The following is a 14,980-nucleotide window of genomic DNA, read 5'->3' on the forward strand; positions in this document are numbered from 1 at the left end:
CCTTTTAAGGGCCATTGGTAGTTTATTGTAGGCTAGGGTTTTTTTTTATTTTGGGGGAGGCTTTTTTATTTTGATATTAGGGCTATTAGATTAAGTGTAATTAGTTTAAATATTTAATAATTTATTTTTTATTTTGTGTAACTTAGTGTTTTTTATTTTGTGTAACTTAGTTGTTAATTTTTTGTAACCTAGTAATTTTTAATTGTAGATTTAAATAACTTCAGTAGGGTTAGGTTTTTAAATATGTAATATAGTTAATGTAATTGGTAGTTTACTGTAATGTTAGTATAATAGTTAGGGTAGGTTAAGTAATAGTTTAATATAGTTTGGGTAGGTTAATTAATAGTTTAATATAGTTTAATGTAATAGTAGTATAATAGTTAGGGTAGGTTAATTAATAGTTTAATATAGTTTTATGTAATCGTAGTATAATAGTTTTTTTTAATTCTAAAGGTAAGTTTAAATTTATTATAAGATAGGGATGAGTTAATATTTAATGTAAAGTTAGCGGGTTGTTAGGTTTAGTGGTTAATAGCTTAATTTAGTTTATGGCGATGTGGGGGGCTGGCGGTTTAGGGGTTAATAGGTTTAGTAAGTGGTAGTGATGTGGGAGGCCAGGGGTTTAGGGGTTAATACATTTATTTAGTTGCGGAGGGGCCCGGGAGCGAAGGGATAGGGGTTAATACATTTATTAAGTCGCAGCGGTGTCGGGGAGCTGCGGGATAGGAGTTAATATATTTATTTAGTTGCGGCGGTGTCGGAGGGCAGCGGGATAGGGGTTAATACATTTATTTCATTGTGGCGGTGTCGGGGAGCGGCGGGATAGGGGTTAATATATTTATTTAGTTGCGGCGGGGTCCGGGAGCGGCAGATTAGAGGTTAATAACATTATGTAGGAGGCGGCGATGTCGGGCAGCAGATTAGGGGTGTTTAGACTCGGGGTATATGTTAGGGTGTTAGTTGTAAACGTTACATGTTTACTACTATAGAAATCAATAGGATATCCGGCAGCATCGAACATAAGCTTTTGCTGCTTTCAGACTCCCATTGATTCCTATGGCATCCACGGCCTCCAGGGTTTGAAGATTGAAAACCAGGTACGCTGGGCCAGAATAGTGGCGAGCGTACCTGTTAGAAATTTGTTAACTTGCAAAAGGTGTCAGATAGTGCCGAATTGTATTCGGAACATCTGTAATGACGTAAGCATCGATCTGTGTCGGATTGAGACCGGCGGTTACGTCACAAATTTCAACTTTTGCCGGTCTGTAGGATTTGATAAATGGGTCGAATCAGGCTTGCCACAATTACGCTGTGGAATTACAGCGTATTTGCAGTTGACAGCTTGATAAATATCTTTACTACCCATTCCCCTTCTTTGCACAACCCACATTTTTATATTAATGTACTTTATAACATTTAGGCCTCTAAATTTCTGTCTGTTTCTAAGTCCCTAAAGACAGCCTCTTATCACATGCTTTTGTATTGGCTTTTCCCAACAGGAGACTGCTAGTTCATATGAGCCATATAGATAACGGGGATAAATTGGAGGAGGCATTAATAGCACTATTACGAGCAAACTCTGCCCAAGGTAACAGTTCAGACCAATTATTGTGGTGATCTGAGACATAGCAATGGAGGAACTGTTCCAGAGCTTGATTAGACCATTTTGCAGCCCCATTGGATTGAGGGTGATATGCCGAAGAGAAGGAAAGCTGGATCCCCATTTGAGCACAAAAGGAACGCCAAAATCTGGAGACAAACTGGCTACCCCGGTCCGACACTATCTCCTTGGGTAACCCATGTAAACGGAAGACCTCCCGGGCAAAAATTTAAGCAAGCTCCTGAGCGGTGGGCAGCTTCTTCAAGGGAATTCAATGTGACATTTTAGAAAAACGGTCAACCACCATAAGGATAACAGTATTGTCATTGGAAACAGGGAGCTCGACAATGAAGTCCATGGAAAGATGTGTCCAAGGACGCTCACCATTAGCAATAGGTTGAAGAAGACCCACAGGAAGACGTTGAGGAGTCTTATTCTGGTCACAAACTGAGCAGGAGGCAGCATACGTAGCAACATCAGAACGAAGACCTGGCCACCAGAATTGTCGAGTGACAGACCAAATCATTTGGTTCTTGCCTGGGTGACCTGCGGCTTTAGGATAGTGGTAAGTGTGCAAAAGTTTAGTTCGAAGATTCTCAGGAACAAAACACTCACCACTAGGTTTCTCAGGAGGTGCATTGGTTCTCCCAAGGGAGAAGTCAAATTAGTACGTATGGTAGCCAAAATATGGTCAGGAGGTATAACTGGAGTAGGTACAGACTCCTCCTTGGACAGAGGAGAAAATTGTCGAGAGAGGGCATCAGCCCTAACATTCTTACTACCAGGCAGGTAAGAGACCACATAATTAAACTGCGATAGAAATAGCGCCCATCTGGCCTGTCAGGCCGACAACGTTTTGCTTCAGATAGATAAATTAAATTCTTGTGGTGAGTAAGAATGAGCACTGGTACGCTAGTACCCTCGAGAAGATGCCTCCATTCTTTGAGTGACAAAATTACTGCCAGTAATTCCCTGTCGCCAATTTCTTAGAGAAGAAACCGCAAGGATACAAGGAACCGTCAGACGTAGGACGTTGAGACAAGAGGGTACCTACTCCAGTCTCAGACGCATCGACCTCAAGAACGAAAGGCAGGACAGGGTTAGGATGAGCCAGAACTGGAGCGGCAGCAAAGGCAGTCTTAAGACTATCAAAGGCCTTAATGGCAGTAGGTGACCAATGGAGTTGATCATTCTCTTTACGGGTCATGTCTGATAGGTTTGACCAAGGAAGAAAAGTTTTTAATAAACTTTCTATAGTAATTGGCGAACCCCAAAAAACGTTGAATAGACTGAAGACCAACTGGGCGAGGCTACTGAAGAACTGCAGACAACTTGTCAGGATCTATGGAGAACCTTGCAATGGAGATAACATAACCTAGGAAGGTTACTTGAGTCTGATGGAACTCGCATTTCTCGAGTTTACAAAACAGGCCGTTCTCACGTAGTCTCTGAAGAACCCGTGTAACATCAGAACGATGAGCCTCAAGTGTGGGTGAGTGTATGAGGATGTCGTCTAAATACACCACAACACACTGTTGCAACATATCTCGTAGGACATCATTAATAAATTCCTGGAAAACAGCAGGAGCATTACATAGGCCAAAGGGCATTACAAGATACTCATAATGCCTGCTCCTGGTCTTAAATGCCGTTTTCCATTTGTGGCCCTCCTTGATCCTAACGAGATTGTACGCTCCTCTCAAATCAAGTTTAGAAAAGACCGTAGCTCCCTTGAGGCGGTCAAAGAGTTCCGTAATGAGCGGAATAGGGTAAGCATTCTTAATGGTAAGACGATTAAGACCCCTATAATCGATGTATGGTCTTAACTCGCCACCCTTTTTCTTCACAAAGAAGCCAGCCCCTACAGGAGAGCAGGATTTGCGGATGATCACCCGCGACAGAGCATCGGCAACATACTCCTCCATAGCACAATTCTCCACAACAGACAGAGGGTAAACCCGGCCCCGAGGAGTTATGGCTCCGGGTTGCAGGTCTATGGCACAATCGTAAGACCGGTGAGGAGGCAACGTACCGGAACGCACCTTGTCAAAAACGTCTAGGAACTCTCGGTACTCCTCTGGCAATTGAGATACCGAAGAAGTGCAAAATACTAACTGGTTTCCGACGACAAATGGAAATACATTGCGGAGACCACAAAAACATTTCAGACCTGCGCCAGTCGAGACTGGGATTGTGCTTTTGGAGCCAGGGATAACCCAGAACAACTGGAAAATGCGGAGAATTTATCACCTGGAACTGGAGGGTTTCAAAATGTAGAGCCCCAACAGCCATGGATAACGGAGCGGTTTCGTGAGTAACGAGTGCGGGCTGAAGGGGCCTGCCATCAATGGCCTCAATAGCAAGCGGAACGGACCGAGGCAAAACAAGAAGGAAGTGCTTTGATACAAAAGAACTGTCAATGAAATAGCCCGCAGCACCAGAGTCAACAAAAGCCTGGGTGACTATGGAGAAGTCCACCCAGGAAGGGACAACTGTGACCAAAGGTTTCTCCTTTAGTGGTTCCAGGGACGAGGAAAAACCACCCAAGGTCTGATTTTGGAATATTTCTTTAATTTTTTTTTATATGAAATTAAATTGAATGTTAATTTAAATTGGTATGGTGATCTTTTTTTGTGTCTAGAGATCAACTACATAGGAAATAATATGATATGATGTGATAAATTATTTATTAAAGTTGTTCTGAGAACAGAACAAGTTCATTCAGAAAAATCAGGATGGCCCGTCCACACTCATTTTCTAGATCTGCTGGTTGTGTCTGAAATCTTGTTAAAAGTTCCTTTATCTAAGGGGGTGATTTGGGAATATTGTTATATTTAAATCTGTAAAACAGGACAGTTTGCAGAGGGGATGGAACCAAATATAAACAATATTTTATGTAATTTAGGCAAGATTTACATCATAATACATCTTATACATGTAACCTAAAGGTAGTTTCATTTAAGTTTTAATACTTTTCTATACATAGTATCTTCAGAAAGATAGTCCAGTACTATAACCAGAAAGGTAACAGTTGCTGTTTTAAATAAATATAGACTCTTATTTGCATCTTAGAAAACAAGAATAAACCAAAGACACCGGCAGAGATTGTAACTTACAGGAGGGGAAAAAAGTCATTTTTGATCATTTTATTTAAAAAAAATATGAAATTAAAAAGTTTGGATTTCAAAATAAGTTTAGAATTTGGAATCCCAGATTAGGAGATTTTCACCTGTACAGTAAATATGGTTCTTGGCCATATGTCAGGTAATACTGTAAACATGCACACAAATGGGTTGTTGAAGCTAAAGTCTATAATCCTTACATTGGGGGACTTTGTTCTGTTTGAGCAATGGAATCAAGTTGCTCCATTGTGAGATGTGACCTAATCAATATTATTTTAAAAAACAGAAAAAACAAACGTATGCTAAAACTTGTCTGCAAAAATATATACAATTCTAAGAAATCCACAGCATTTGCGTGGGCTATTGGTATTAACAAGAAGACAAAGTAAACATATGAGCCTCTGAACAGATTGAAAAGCATATTTTACAGGCTTAGTCCTAAAATAAACTATACTTGTAATGCAGTGACAAAAAGCTACAAGAAGATGCAAAAATCTATGTGTACAATGTTTAACAATTATGCTACAAGCAAAGAATAGTAAACCCTTTTAAATCATTAACGTACACTTGTCTCAATGGGAATAATCAATATGGAATAAGATCTGTTAGGTAAAGTAAATGAAAACCTATTTCAGGTGTGCTCAGGAAGCCATAGAAAGTTACATGCTCTGATTGGCTGTACAGTAGACATGGTGATGATAAGAGAACAGGGATAAGGACAGAATTTAGCGTTTTTGTATAAAAGAAGTCCTATTCCACTTTAACTGGAATGTGAGAACACTATACTCTCAGGTACTTGTGTAGAAAAAAAGGAAAGAATACTCTACATAACAGCATATAACACACTTGACTGGATTCTTATTATTTAATCTGTTCACAAGTCTGGTTGTATCTAATGTGTCAGTTTTTCATCAACTACACAAAGAGCATTAGACACTTAAATCTCCAATTCATTACTAAAATATGTTGGTTAAAGGGATACTAAAATAATTTTTTTTTTCTTTCATGATTCAGATAGAGCATGCAATTTTAAGCAACTTTCTAATTTACTCCTATTTTCAATTTTTATTTGTTTTCTTGCTATCTTTATTTAAAAAGCAGGTATGTAAAGCTTAGGACATATGAGCTGTATCTGTGCTTAGAGGGGCAGCAGATTTCCATGTGCGTAGCAGCAGCATAAAATGATATATACACATCACTGCACCTAACCGTATGTAATATTTTTCAGAAATCACTTTAAGGAAGATATTTAATGTACTGTACCTTTAAATACCACTCCCCAGCATTTAATCTTTCAAGGTCTGTCCAGTTCATCATGGAAGAATATTCATTGGACAACTCTGGAAATACTTTTTCAATATTGGTCGTCCGTCTTAGTGTTTTATCGTGCATTAAAAAAGGAACTCCATCATAGCTGGGGAAAAACAGATTTTGTTTAAAATAAACTGATAAAACCAAAATAAGAGCACTACATCATATATATCTCTGTATCAACAACAAAACTGCTGAATGACACTACATATTGCTATTCTTTTTGTTTTTTTAAAAGTCATAAAAACGCAAAGTTTTGCAATTGACATAGAACATAAAATTTTAAAATATCTTTCAAATTTATCAAATTTTCCTCTTTCTTTTGGTATTCTTTTAAGGACAGAAAACTGTCAAGGGCTTGCATGTGTCTAGAGTACTTTTTACAACAATGTTTGTAATGTTTGACAACATTAGTAAATTGGACATGGTTTAAATTACTAGCTCTATATGAATTATGACATTTGTATTTTTGATTTTCATGTCCCTGCAATAAAATAAGTGATAAAAAAAACATGTTTTAAAATATTTTTTAACGTGTTGAGTTCCTTACGTTTTGTATATGTACTTTCCTGGTTTACAGTTAAAAGGACAGACTAATCAAAATTAAACTTTGTGATTCAGATAGACCATGCAAATTTAAACAACTATCCAATATACTTTTAAGATCAAATTTGCTTTGTTCTCTTTATATTCTTTGTTGAAAGCTGAACCTATGTAGGCTCAAATGCTAATTTCTAAGCCCTTGAAGGCTGCCTCTTATTTCAGTGCAATTGGACTGTTTTTCACAGCTGGACAGCACTAGTTGATATGTCCAATATAGATAACATTGTGTTCATTCCCGTGGACCCGTGGAGTCAGCACTGATTGGCTAAAATGCATGTCTGTCAAAAGAACTGAAATAAGGGGGCAGTCTGCAGAGGCTTAGATACAAGGTAATCACAGAGGTAAAAAGTATATTAATCTAACAGTGATGGGTATGCAAAACTTGGGAATGAGTAATAAAGGATATTGGTCAACTCACATGTTTAAACTAAGAAACCTGTACACTACTTAAATACGGATATTAGAATGTTCATTTATGATTGTAAATACGCGTTTTAACTTTTTTCAAAATGTAAAAGTATAAGGGTACATACAATGTTATGAAATTGTTCAGGGTAGACGTCTTAAATTAATAATGGTAAAGTGAATCACAAATTAATCAATTAGCTACCATGTTTTACATTTGCACTGTATGCATATAGATTTTTTATACTTCCATATATGTGTGGGAAAACCTCTAAAAACCCTCCCTATGAAAATATGGAGAAAAGCCTGATTCTTAAAGGGACAGTAAAGTCAAACTTAAACAGCAGAAGTGTTTTCAACATTGTTTGTAGCAGTGGCGGTTCTAGACAAATTTTACTGGGGGGGCCAAGGTGGGGCCAGTGTTTAATCAGGGGGGCACATTAAAAAACGGAAACAAATGATTTTTATATATATATATATATATATATATATATATATATATATATATATACACATACATACACACACAAATATACACACATCCATTCACATATATATACACACACACACACATATATATATATATATATATATATATACACACACACACACACACACACACACACACACACACACATCCATCCAAGTATATACACACACACACATACATACACAAACACACATACATACATGCACACACACACAAACACACATACATGCACACACACACACACACATATATATATATATAAAAAGAGACAACATGCACTCCAAACTTCACAACTAGAGCCTTGGGTGCAGCAAACAAAATGCACAGTCCTGAAGAAAAAGCACACTCCAAAGGTCTTGGTCTTATTTCCACTTTACGTTAACACATTAAAGTGAAAATAAGACCAAGACCTTTGGAGTACGCTTTTTCTTCAGGACTATATATATATATATATATATATATATATATATATATATATATATATATATATATATGTATGTATGTATGTATGTATCGATGTGTGTGTATGTATGTGTGTATATACTATATATATATATATATATATATATATATATATATATATATATATATATATATATATGTGTGTGTGTGTGTGTGTGTATATATATATATATATATATATATATATATATATATATATATATATATATATATATATATATATATGTGTGTGTGTGTGTGTATATATATATATATATATATATATATATATATATATATGTATATATATTGGGTTAGGAGGGAGGAGATAATACTACTTATAATAATTAGTTTAAAGTGCAACCCCTTTAGATAATATACACAATATTAGTTATAGAAAGAAAAAGTGATATACAATACTATCACTTTAAAGAAAGGGAAAATAGCACATAAAAACTTTTAGAGAGACAGAATAGCTCTCATATTTATTAACTACAAGACGCAGGTGTCAAGAAAGGATGTCGTTAGCATGGATACAGGTGATAAATGTGACATACAAACTGCATATAAACATTAAAAACATGAGACAGACCCAGAAAAGATTATGGCAAGAGGTAAATTGCCATCAGGTTATATAATCAATATCACGGATAATATAAACAGATAAGAGAAAATATTATCTGCTAGAGCTGGCCAGCTAAAAAACCGTAAACAATATTGCATGGAGGTGACTCCCAAACTGTCCAGCTTTGTGCTCCTCACAAAAGAGCTTCAAACCTGAGACAGATTATACCACCGGTGGCTGTGTAAGCTTCTTCTTTTCCAGCTCCATACGCACATGCCGCCTTCACGCTCCTCTCCTCGGAGCTTCCGAATTTCACGGCAGTTTGCTAGTTTGTATGTCACATTTATCACCTGTATCCATGCTAATGACATCCTTTCTTGACACCTGCGTCTTGCAGTTAATAAATATGAGAGCTATTCTGTCTCTCTAAAAGTTTTTATGTGCTATTTTCCCTTTCTTTAAAGTGATAGTATTGTATATCACTTTTTCTTTCTATAACTAATATTGTGTATATTATCTCAAAGGGTTGCACTTTAAACTAATTATTATAAGTAGTATAAGTAGTATTATCTCCTCCCTCCTAACCCAATATATATATATATATATACACACACACACACACACACACACACCCATATATATATATATATATATATATATATATATATATATATATATATATATATATATATATATATATATATATAGTATATACACATATATATAGTATATACACACATACATACATATATAGTCCTGAAGAAAAAGCGTACTCCAAAGGTCTTGGTCTTATTTTCACTTTAATGTGTTAACGTAAAGTGGAAATAAGACCAAGACCTTTGGAGTGCGCTTTTTCTTCAGGACTGTGCATTTTGTTTGCTGCACCCAAGGCTCTAGTTGTGAAGTTTGGACTGCATCTTGTCTCTTTTATATATATAAATATATATAAATATATATATATATATATATATATTTTTTTTTTTTTTTGTAGGTGTATGCACTCTCACCATCCGTTTTCAACCGCCAGGGTGCTGTAAGTGTAGCCAATAACTTCAAAATAGAGTAAGCACTCACTGGACTTCAGTCATCTGTGACAAAAGAACTTTATTTTGTTCTTTTGTCACAGATGACTGAAGCCCAGTGAGTGCTTACTCTATTTTGAAGTTTTATTATATATATATATATATATATACAGGGAGTGCAGAATTATTAGGCAAGTTGTATTTTTGAGGATGAATTTTATTATTGAACAACAACCATGTTCTCAATGAACCCAAAAAACTCATTAATATCAAAGCTGAATAGTTTTGGAAGTAGTTTTTAGTTTGTTTTTAGTTATAGCTATTTTAGGGGGATATCTGTGTGTGCAGGTGACTATTACTGTGCATAATTATTAGGCAACTTAACAAAAAACAAATATATACCCATTTCAATTATTTATTTTTACCAGTGAAACCAATATAACATCTCAACATTCACAAATATACATTTCTGACATTCAAAAACAAAACAAAAACAAATCAGTGACCAATATAGCCACCTTTCTTTGCAAGGACACTCAAAAGCCTGCCATCCATGGATTCTGTCAGTGTTTTGATCTGTTCACCATCAACATTGCGTGCAGCAGCAACCACAGCCTCCCAGACACTATTCAGAGAGGTATACTGTTTTCCCTCCTTGTAAATCTCACATTTGATGATGGACCACAGGTTCACAATGGGGTTCAGATCAGGTGAACAAGGAGGCCATGTCATTAGATTTTCCTCTTTTATACCCTTTCTTGCCAGCCACGCTGTGGAGTACTTGGACGCGTGTGATGGAGCATTGTCCTGCATGAAAATCATGTTTTTCTTGAAGGATGCAGACTTCTTCCTGTACCACTGCTTGAAGAAGGTGTCTTCCAGAAACTGGCAGTAGGACTGGGAGTTGAGCTTGACTCCATCCTCAACCCGAAAAGGCCCCACAAGCTCATCTTTGATGATACCAGCCCAAACCAGTACTCCACCTCCACCTTGCTGGCGTCTGAGTCGGACTGGAGCTCTCTGCCCTTTACCAATCCAGCCACGGGCCCATCCATCTGGCCCATCAAGACTCACTCTCATTTCAGTCCATAAAACCTTAGAAAAAACACAATTTATGCTTACCTGATAAATTTATTTCTCTTGTGGTGTATCCAGTCCACGGATCATCCATTACTTGTGGGATATTCTCATTCCCAACAGGAAGTTGCAAGAGGACACCCACAGCAGAGAGTTGCAAGAGGACACCCACAGCAGAGCTGTAATATAGCTCCTCCCCTAACTGTCATAGCCAGTCATTCGACCAAAAACAAGCCGAGAAAGGAGGAACCATAGGGTGTAGTGGTTACTGTAGTTTAAATTTAAAAATTACCTGCCTTAAAATGACAGGGCGGGCCATGGACTGGATACACCACAAGAGAAATAAATTTATCAGGTAAGCATAAATTGTGTTTTCTCTTGTAAGGTGTATCCAGTCCACGGATCATCCATTACTTGTGGGATACCAATACCAAAGCTAAAGTACACGGATGAAGGGAGGGACAAGGCAGGAACTTAAATGGAAGGAACCACTGCCTGTAAAACCTTTCTACCAAATATAGCCTCCGAAGAAGCAAAAGTATCAAATTTGTAAAATTTTGAAAAAGTATGAAGCGAAGACCAAGTCGCCGCCTTGCAAATCTGTTCAACAGAAGCCTCATTTTTAAAGGCCCAAGTGGAAGCCACAGCTCTAGTGGAATGAGCTGTAATCCTTTCAGGAGGCTGCTGTCCAGCAGTCTCATAGGCTAAGCGGATTAAGCTTCTTAGCCAAAAAGAAAAAGAGGTTGCCAAAGCCTTTTGACCTCTCCTCTGTCCAGAGTAGACAACAAACAAAGCAGATGTTTGACGAAAATCTTTAGTAGCTTGTAAGTAAAACTTTAAAGCACAGACCACGTCCAGATTGTGTAACACAAGGATGGAACCACAATCTCTTGATTGATATTCTTGTTAGATACCACCTTAGGTAAGAACCCAGGTTTGGTACGCAGGACTACCTTATCCATATGAAAAATCAAATAAGGAGAATCACATTGTAAGGCAGATAGCTCAGAGACTCTACGAGCCGAGGAAATAGCTACCAAAAAAAAAAAAAAAAAAAAAGAACTTTCCAAGATAAAAGTTTGATATCTATGGAATGAAGAGGTTCAAACGGAACTCCTTGAAGAATCTTAAGAACCAAGTTTAAGCTCCATGGTGGAGCAACAGGTTTAAACACAGGCTTGATTCAAACTAAAGCCTGACAAAATGCCTGAACGTCTGGAACATCTGCCAGACGCTAGTGCAAAAGAATAGACAGAGCAAAAGTCTGTCCCTTTAAGAAACTAGCCGACAATCCTTTTTCCAAACCTTCTTGGAGAAAAGATAAAATCCTAGGAATCCTGACCTTACTCCATGAGTAACCCTTGGATTCACACCAATAAAGATATCTACGCCATTCCTTATGGTAAATTTTCCTGGTGACAGGGTTTCGTGCCTGTATTAAGGTATAAATAACTCACTCGGAGAAGCCACGCTTTGATAAAATCAAGCATTCAATCTCCAGGCAGTCAGCCTCAGAGAAATTAGACTTGGATGGTTGAAAGGACCCTGAAGTAGAAGGTCCTGTCTCAGAGGCAGAGACCATGGTGGAAAGGATGACATGTCCACTAGATCTGCATACCAGGTCCTGCGTGGCCACGCAGGTGCTATCAGAATCACCGATGCTCTCTCCTGCTTGATCTTGGCAATCAGTCGATGGAGCAGAGGAAACGGTGGAAACACATAAGCCAGGTTGAAAGACCAGGGCGCTGCTAGAGTATCTATCAGTGTCGCCTTGGGATCCCTGGACCTGGATCCGTAACACGGAAGCTTGGCTTTCTGGCGAGACGCCATGAGATCCAGTTCTGGTTTGCCCCAACGGAGAATCAGTTGTGCAAATACCTCCGGATGGAGTTCCCACTCTCCCGGATGAAAAGTCTGACGACTTAGAAAATCCGCCTCCCAGTGCTCTACACCTGGGATATGGATAGCTGATAGGTGGCAAGAGTGAATCTCTGCCCAGTGAATTATTTTTGAAACTTCTAACATCTCTAGGGAACTTCTTGTTCCCCCTCGATGGTTGATGTAAGCTACAGTCGTGATGTTGACCGACTGAAATCTGATGTACCTCAGAGTTGCTAACTGAGGCCAAACCTGAAGAGCCTTGAATATCGCTCTTAGTTCCAGAATATTTATTGTAAGGAGAGACTCCTCCTGAGTCCACGATCCCTGAGCCTTCAGGGAGTTCCAGACTGCACCCCAACCTAGAAGGCTGGCATTTGTTGTTACAATAGTCCAATCTGGCCTGCAAAGGTCATACCTTTGGACAGATGGACCCGAGATAGCCACCTGGGAAGAGGATCCCTGGTCTCTTGGTCCAGATTCAGTTGAGGGGCCAAATCTGTGTAATCCCCGCTCCACTGACTGAGCCTGCATAGTTGCAGCGGTCTGAGATGTAAGCGTGCAAACGGCAATATGTCCATTGCCGCTACCATTAAGCCGATTACTTCCATAAACTGAGCCACCAAAGGGCGCGGAATGGAATAAAGAACCCGACAGGAATTTAGAAGCTTTGATAACCTGGACTCCGTCAAGGTAAATTTTCATTTCTACAGAATCTATCAGAGTCCCTAGAAAGGAAACTCTTGTGAGTGGGGATAGAGAACACTTTTCCTCGTTCACTTTCCACCCATGCGACCTCAGAAATGCCAGTACTACGTCCGTATGAGACTTGGCAATTTGGAAGTTTGACGCCTGTATCAGGATGTCGTCTAAATAAGGGGCTACTGCTATGCCCCGCGGACTTAGGACCGCCAAAAGCGGCCCTAGAACCTTTGTAAAGATTCTTGGGGCTGTAGCTAATCCAAAGGGAAGAGCTACAACTGGTAATGCCTGTCTTGAAAGGCAAACCTGAGAAACCGATGATGATCTTTGTGTATCGGAATGTGAAGATAAGCATCCTTTAGATCCACTGTAGTCATATATTGACCCTCCTGGATCAGTGGTAGGATGGTACGAATAGTTTCCATCTTGAACGACGGAACTTTGAGGAATTTGTTTAAGATCTTTAGATCCAAAATCGGTCTGAAGGTTCCCTCTTTTTTGGGAACCACAAACAGATTTGAGTAAAAACCCTGTTCCTGTTCCTCCTTTGGAACTGGATGGATCACTCCCATAACTAGGAGGTCTCGTACACAGTGTAAGAATGCCTCACTCTTTATCTGGTTTGCAGATAATTGTGAAAGGTGAAATCTCCCTTTTGGGGGGGAAGCTTTGAAGTCCAGAAGATATCCCTGGGATATAATTTCCAACGCCCAGGGATCCTGAACATCTCTTGCCCACGCCTGGGCGAAGAGTGAAAGTCTGCCCCCTACTAGATCCGTTATCGGATAGGGGGTCGTTCCTTCATGCTGTCTTAGAGGCAGCAGCAGGCTTTTTGACCTGCTTACCTTTTTTCCAGGTCTGGTTTGGTCTCCAGACCGTCTTGGATTGAGCAAAAGTTCCCTCTTGTTTATTATTAGAGGAAGTTGATGCCGCACCTGCCTTGAAGTTTCGAAAGGCACGAAAATTAGACTGTTTGGCCCTAGATTTGGACCTGTCCTGAGGAAGGGCACAACCTTTTCCTCCCGTGATATCAGCAATAATCTCCTTCAAACCAGGCCCGAATAGGGTCTGCCCCTTGAAGGGAATGTTAAGTAGCTTAGATTTTAAAGTCACGTCAGCTGACCATGATTTAAGCCATAGCGCTCTGCGCGCCTGTATAGCAAAAACAGAATTCTTAGCCGTTAGTTTATTCAAATGAACAATGGCATCAGAAATAAAATAATTGGCTAGCTTAAGTGCTCTAAGTTTGCCAAGTATGTCATCCAATGGAGTCTCTACCTGTAAAGCCTCTTCCAGAGACTCAAACCAGTACGCCGCAGCAGCAGTGACAGGGGCAATGCATGCAATGGGCTGTAGGATAAAACCTTGTTGAATAAATATTTTCTTAAGGTAACCTTCAAATTTTTTATCCATTGGCTCTAAAAAAGCACAACTGTCCTCGACAGGGATAGTAGTACGCTTTGCTAGAGTAGAAACTGCTCCCTCCACCTTAGGGACTGTCTGCCATAAGTCCCGTGCGGTGGCGTCTATTGGAAAACATTTTTCTAAAAATAGGAGGGGAAGAGAACGGCACACCTGGTCTATCTCATTCCTTATTAATAATTTCTGTAAACCTTTTAGGTATTAGAAAAACATCAATACACACCGGCACTGCAAAGCATTTATCCAGTCTACAAAATTTCTCTGGCACTGCAATGGTATCACAGTCATTCAGAGCAGCTAAAACCTCCCTAAGTAACACGCGGAGGTGTTCAAGCTTAAATT

At 38.9% G+C, this 14,980-nt stretch overlaps 1 protein-coding gene across 4 annotated transcripts in view; it reads right to left on the bottom strand.

The window, feature by feature from the left end:
- GDPD5 (glycerophosphodiester phosphodiesterase domain containing 5) overlaps window positions 1–14,980 on the bottom strand; it is a 903,012-nt gene that overhangs the window by 111,701 nt on the left and 776,331 nt on the right. For all 4 annotated transcript variants that reach the window (XM_053708705.1, XM_053708706.1, XM_053708707.1 and 1 more), the window contains one exon: window positions 5,986–6,136. In XM_053708705.1, coding sequence (XP_053564680.1) covers window positions 5,986–6,136 — 151 coding nt within the window. The remainder of the gene's footprint in view (window positions 1–5,985; window positions 6,137–14,980) is intronic.

The sequence above is a fragment of the Bombina bombina genome, chromosome 3 (assembly GCF_027579735.1).
Source record: "Bombina bombina isolate aBomBom1 chromosome 3, aBomBom1.pri, whole genome shotgun sequence".
Classification (NCBI taxonomy): Eukaryota; Metazoa; Chordata; class Amphibia; order Anura; family Bombinatoridae; genus Bombina; species Bombina bombina.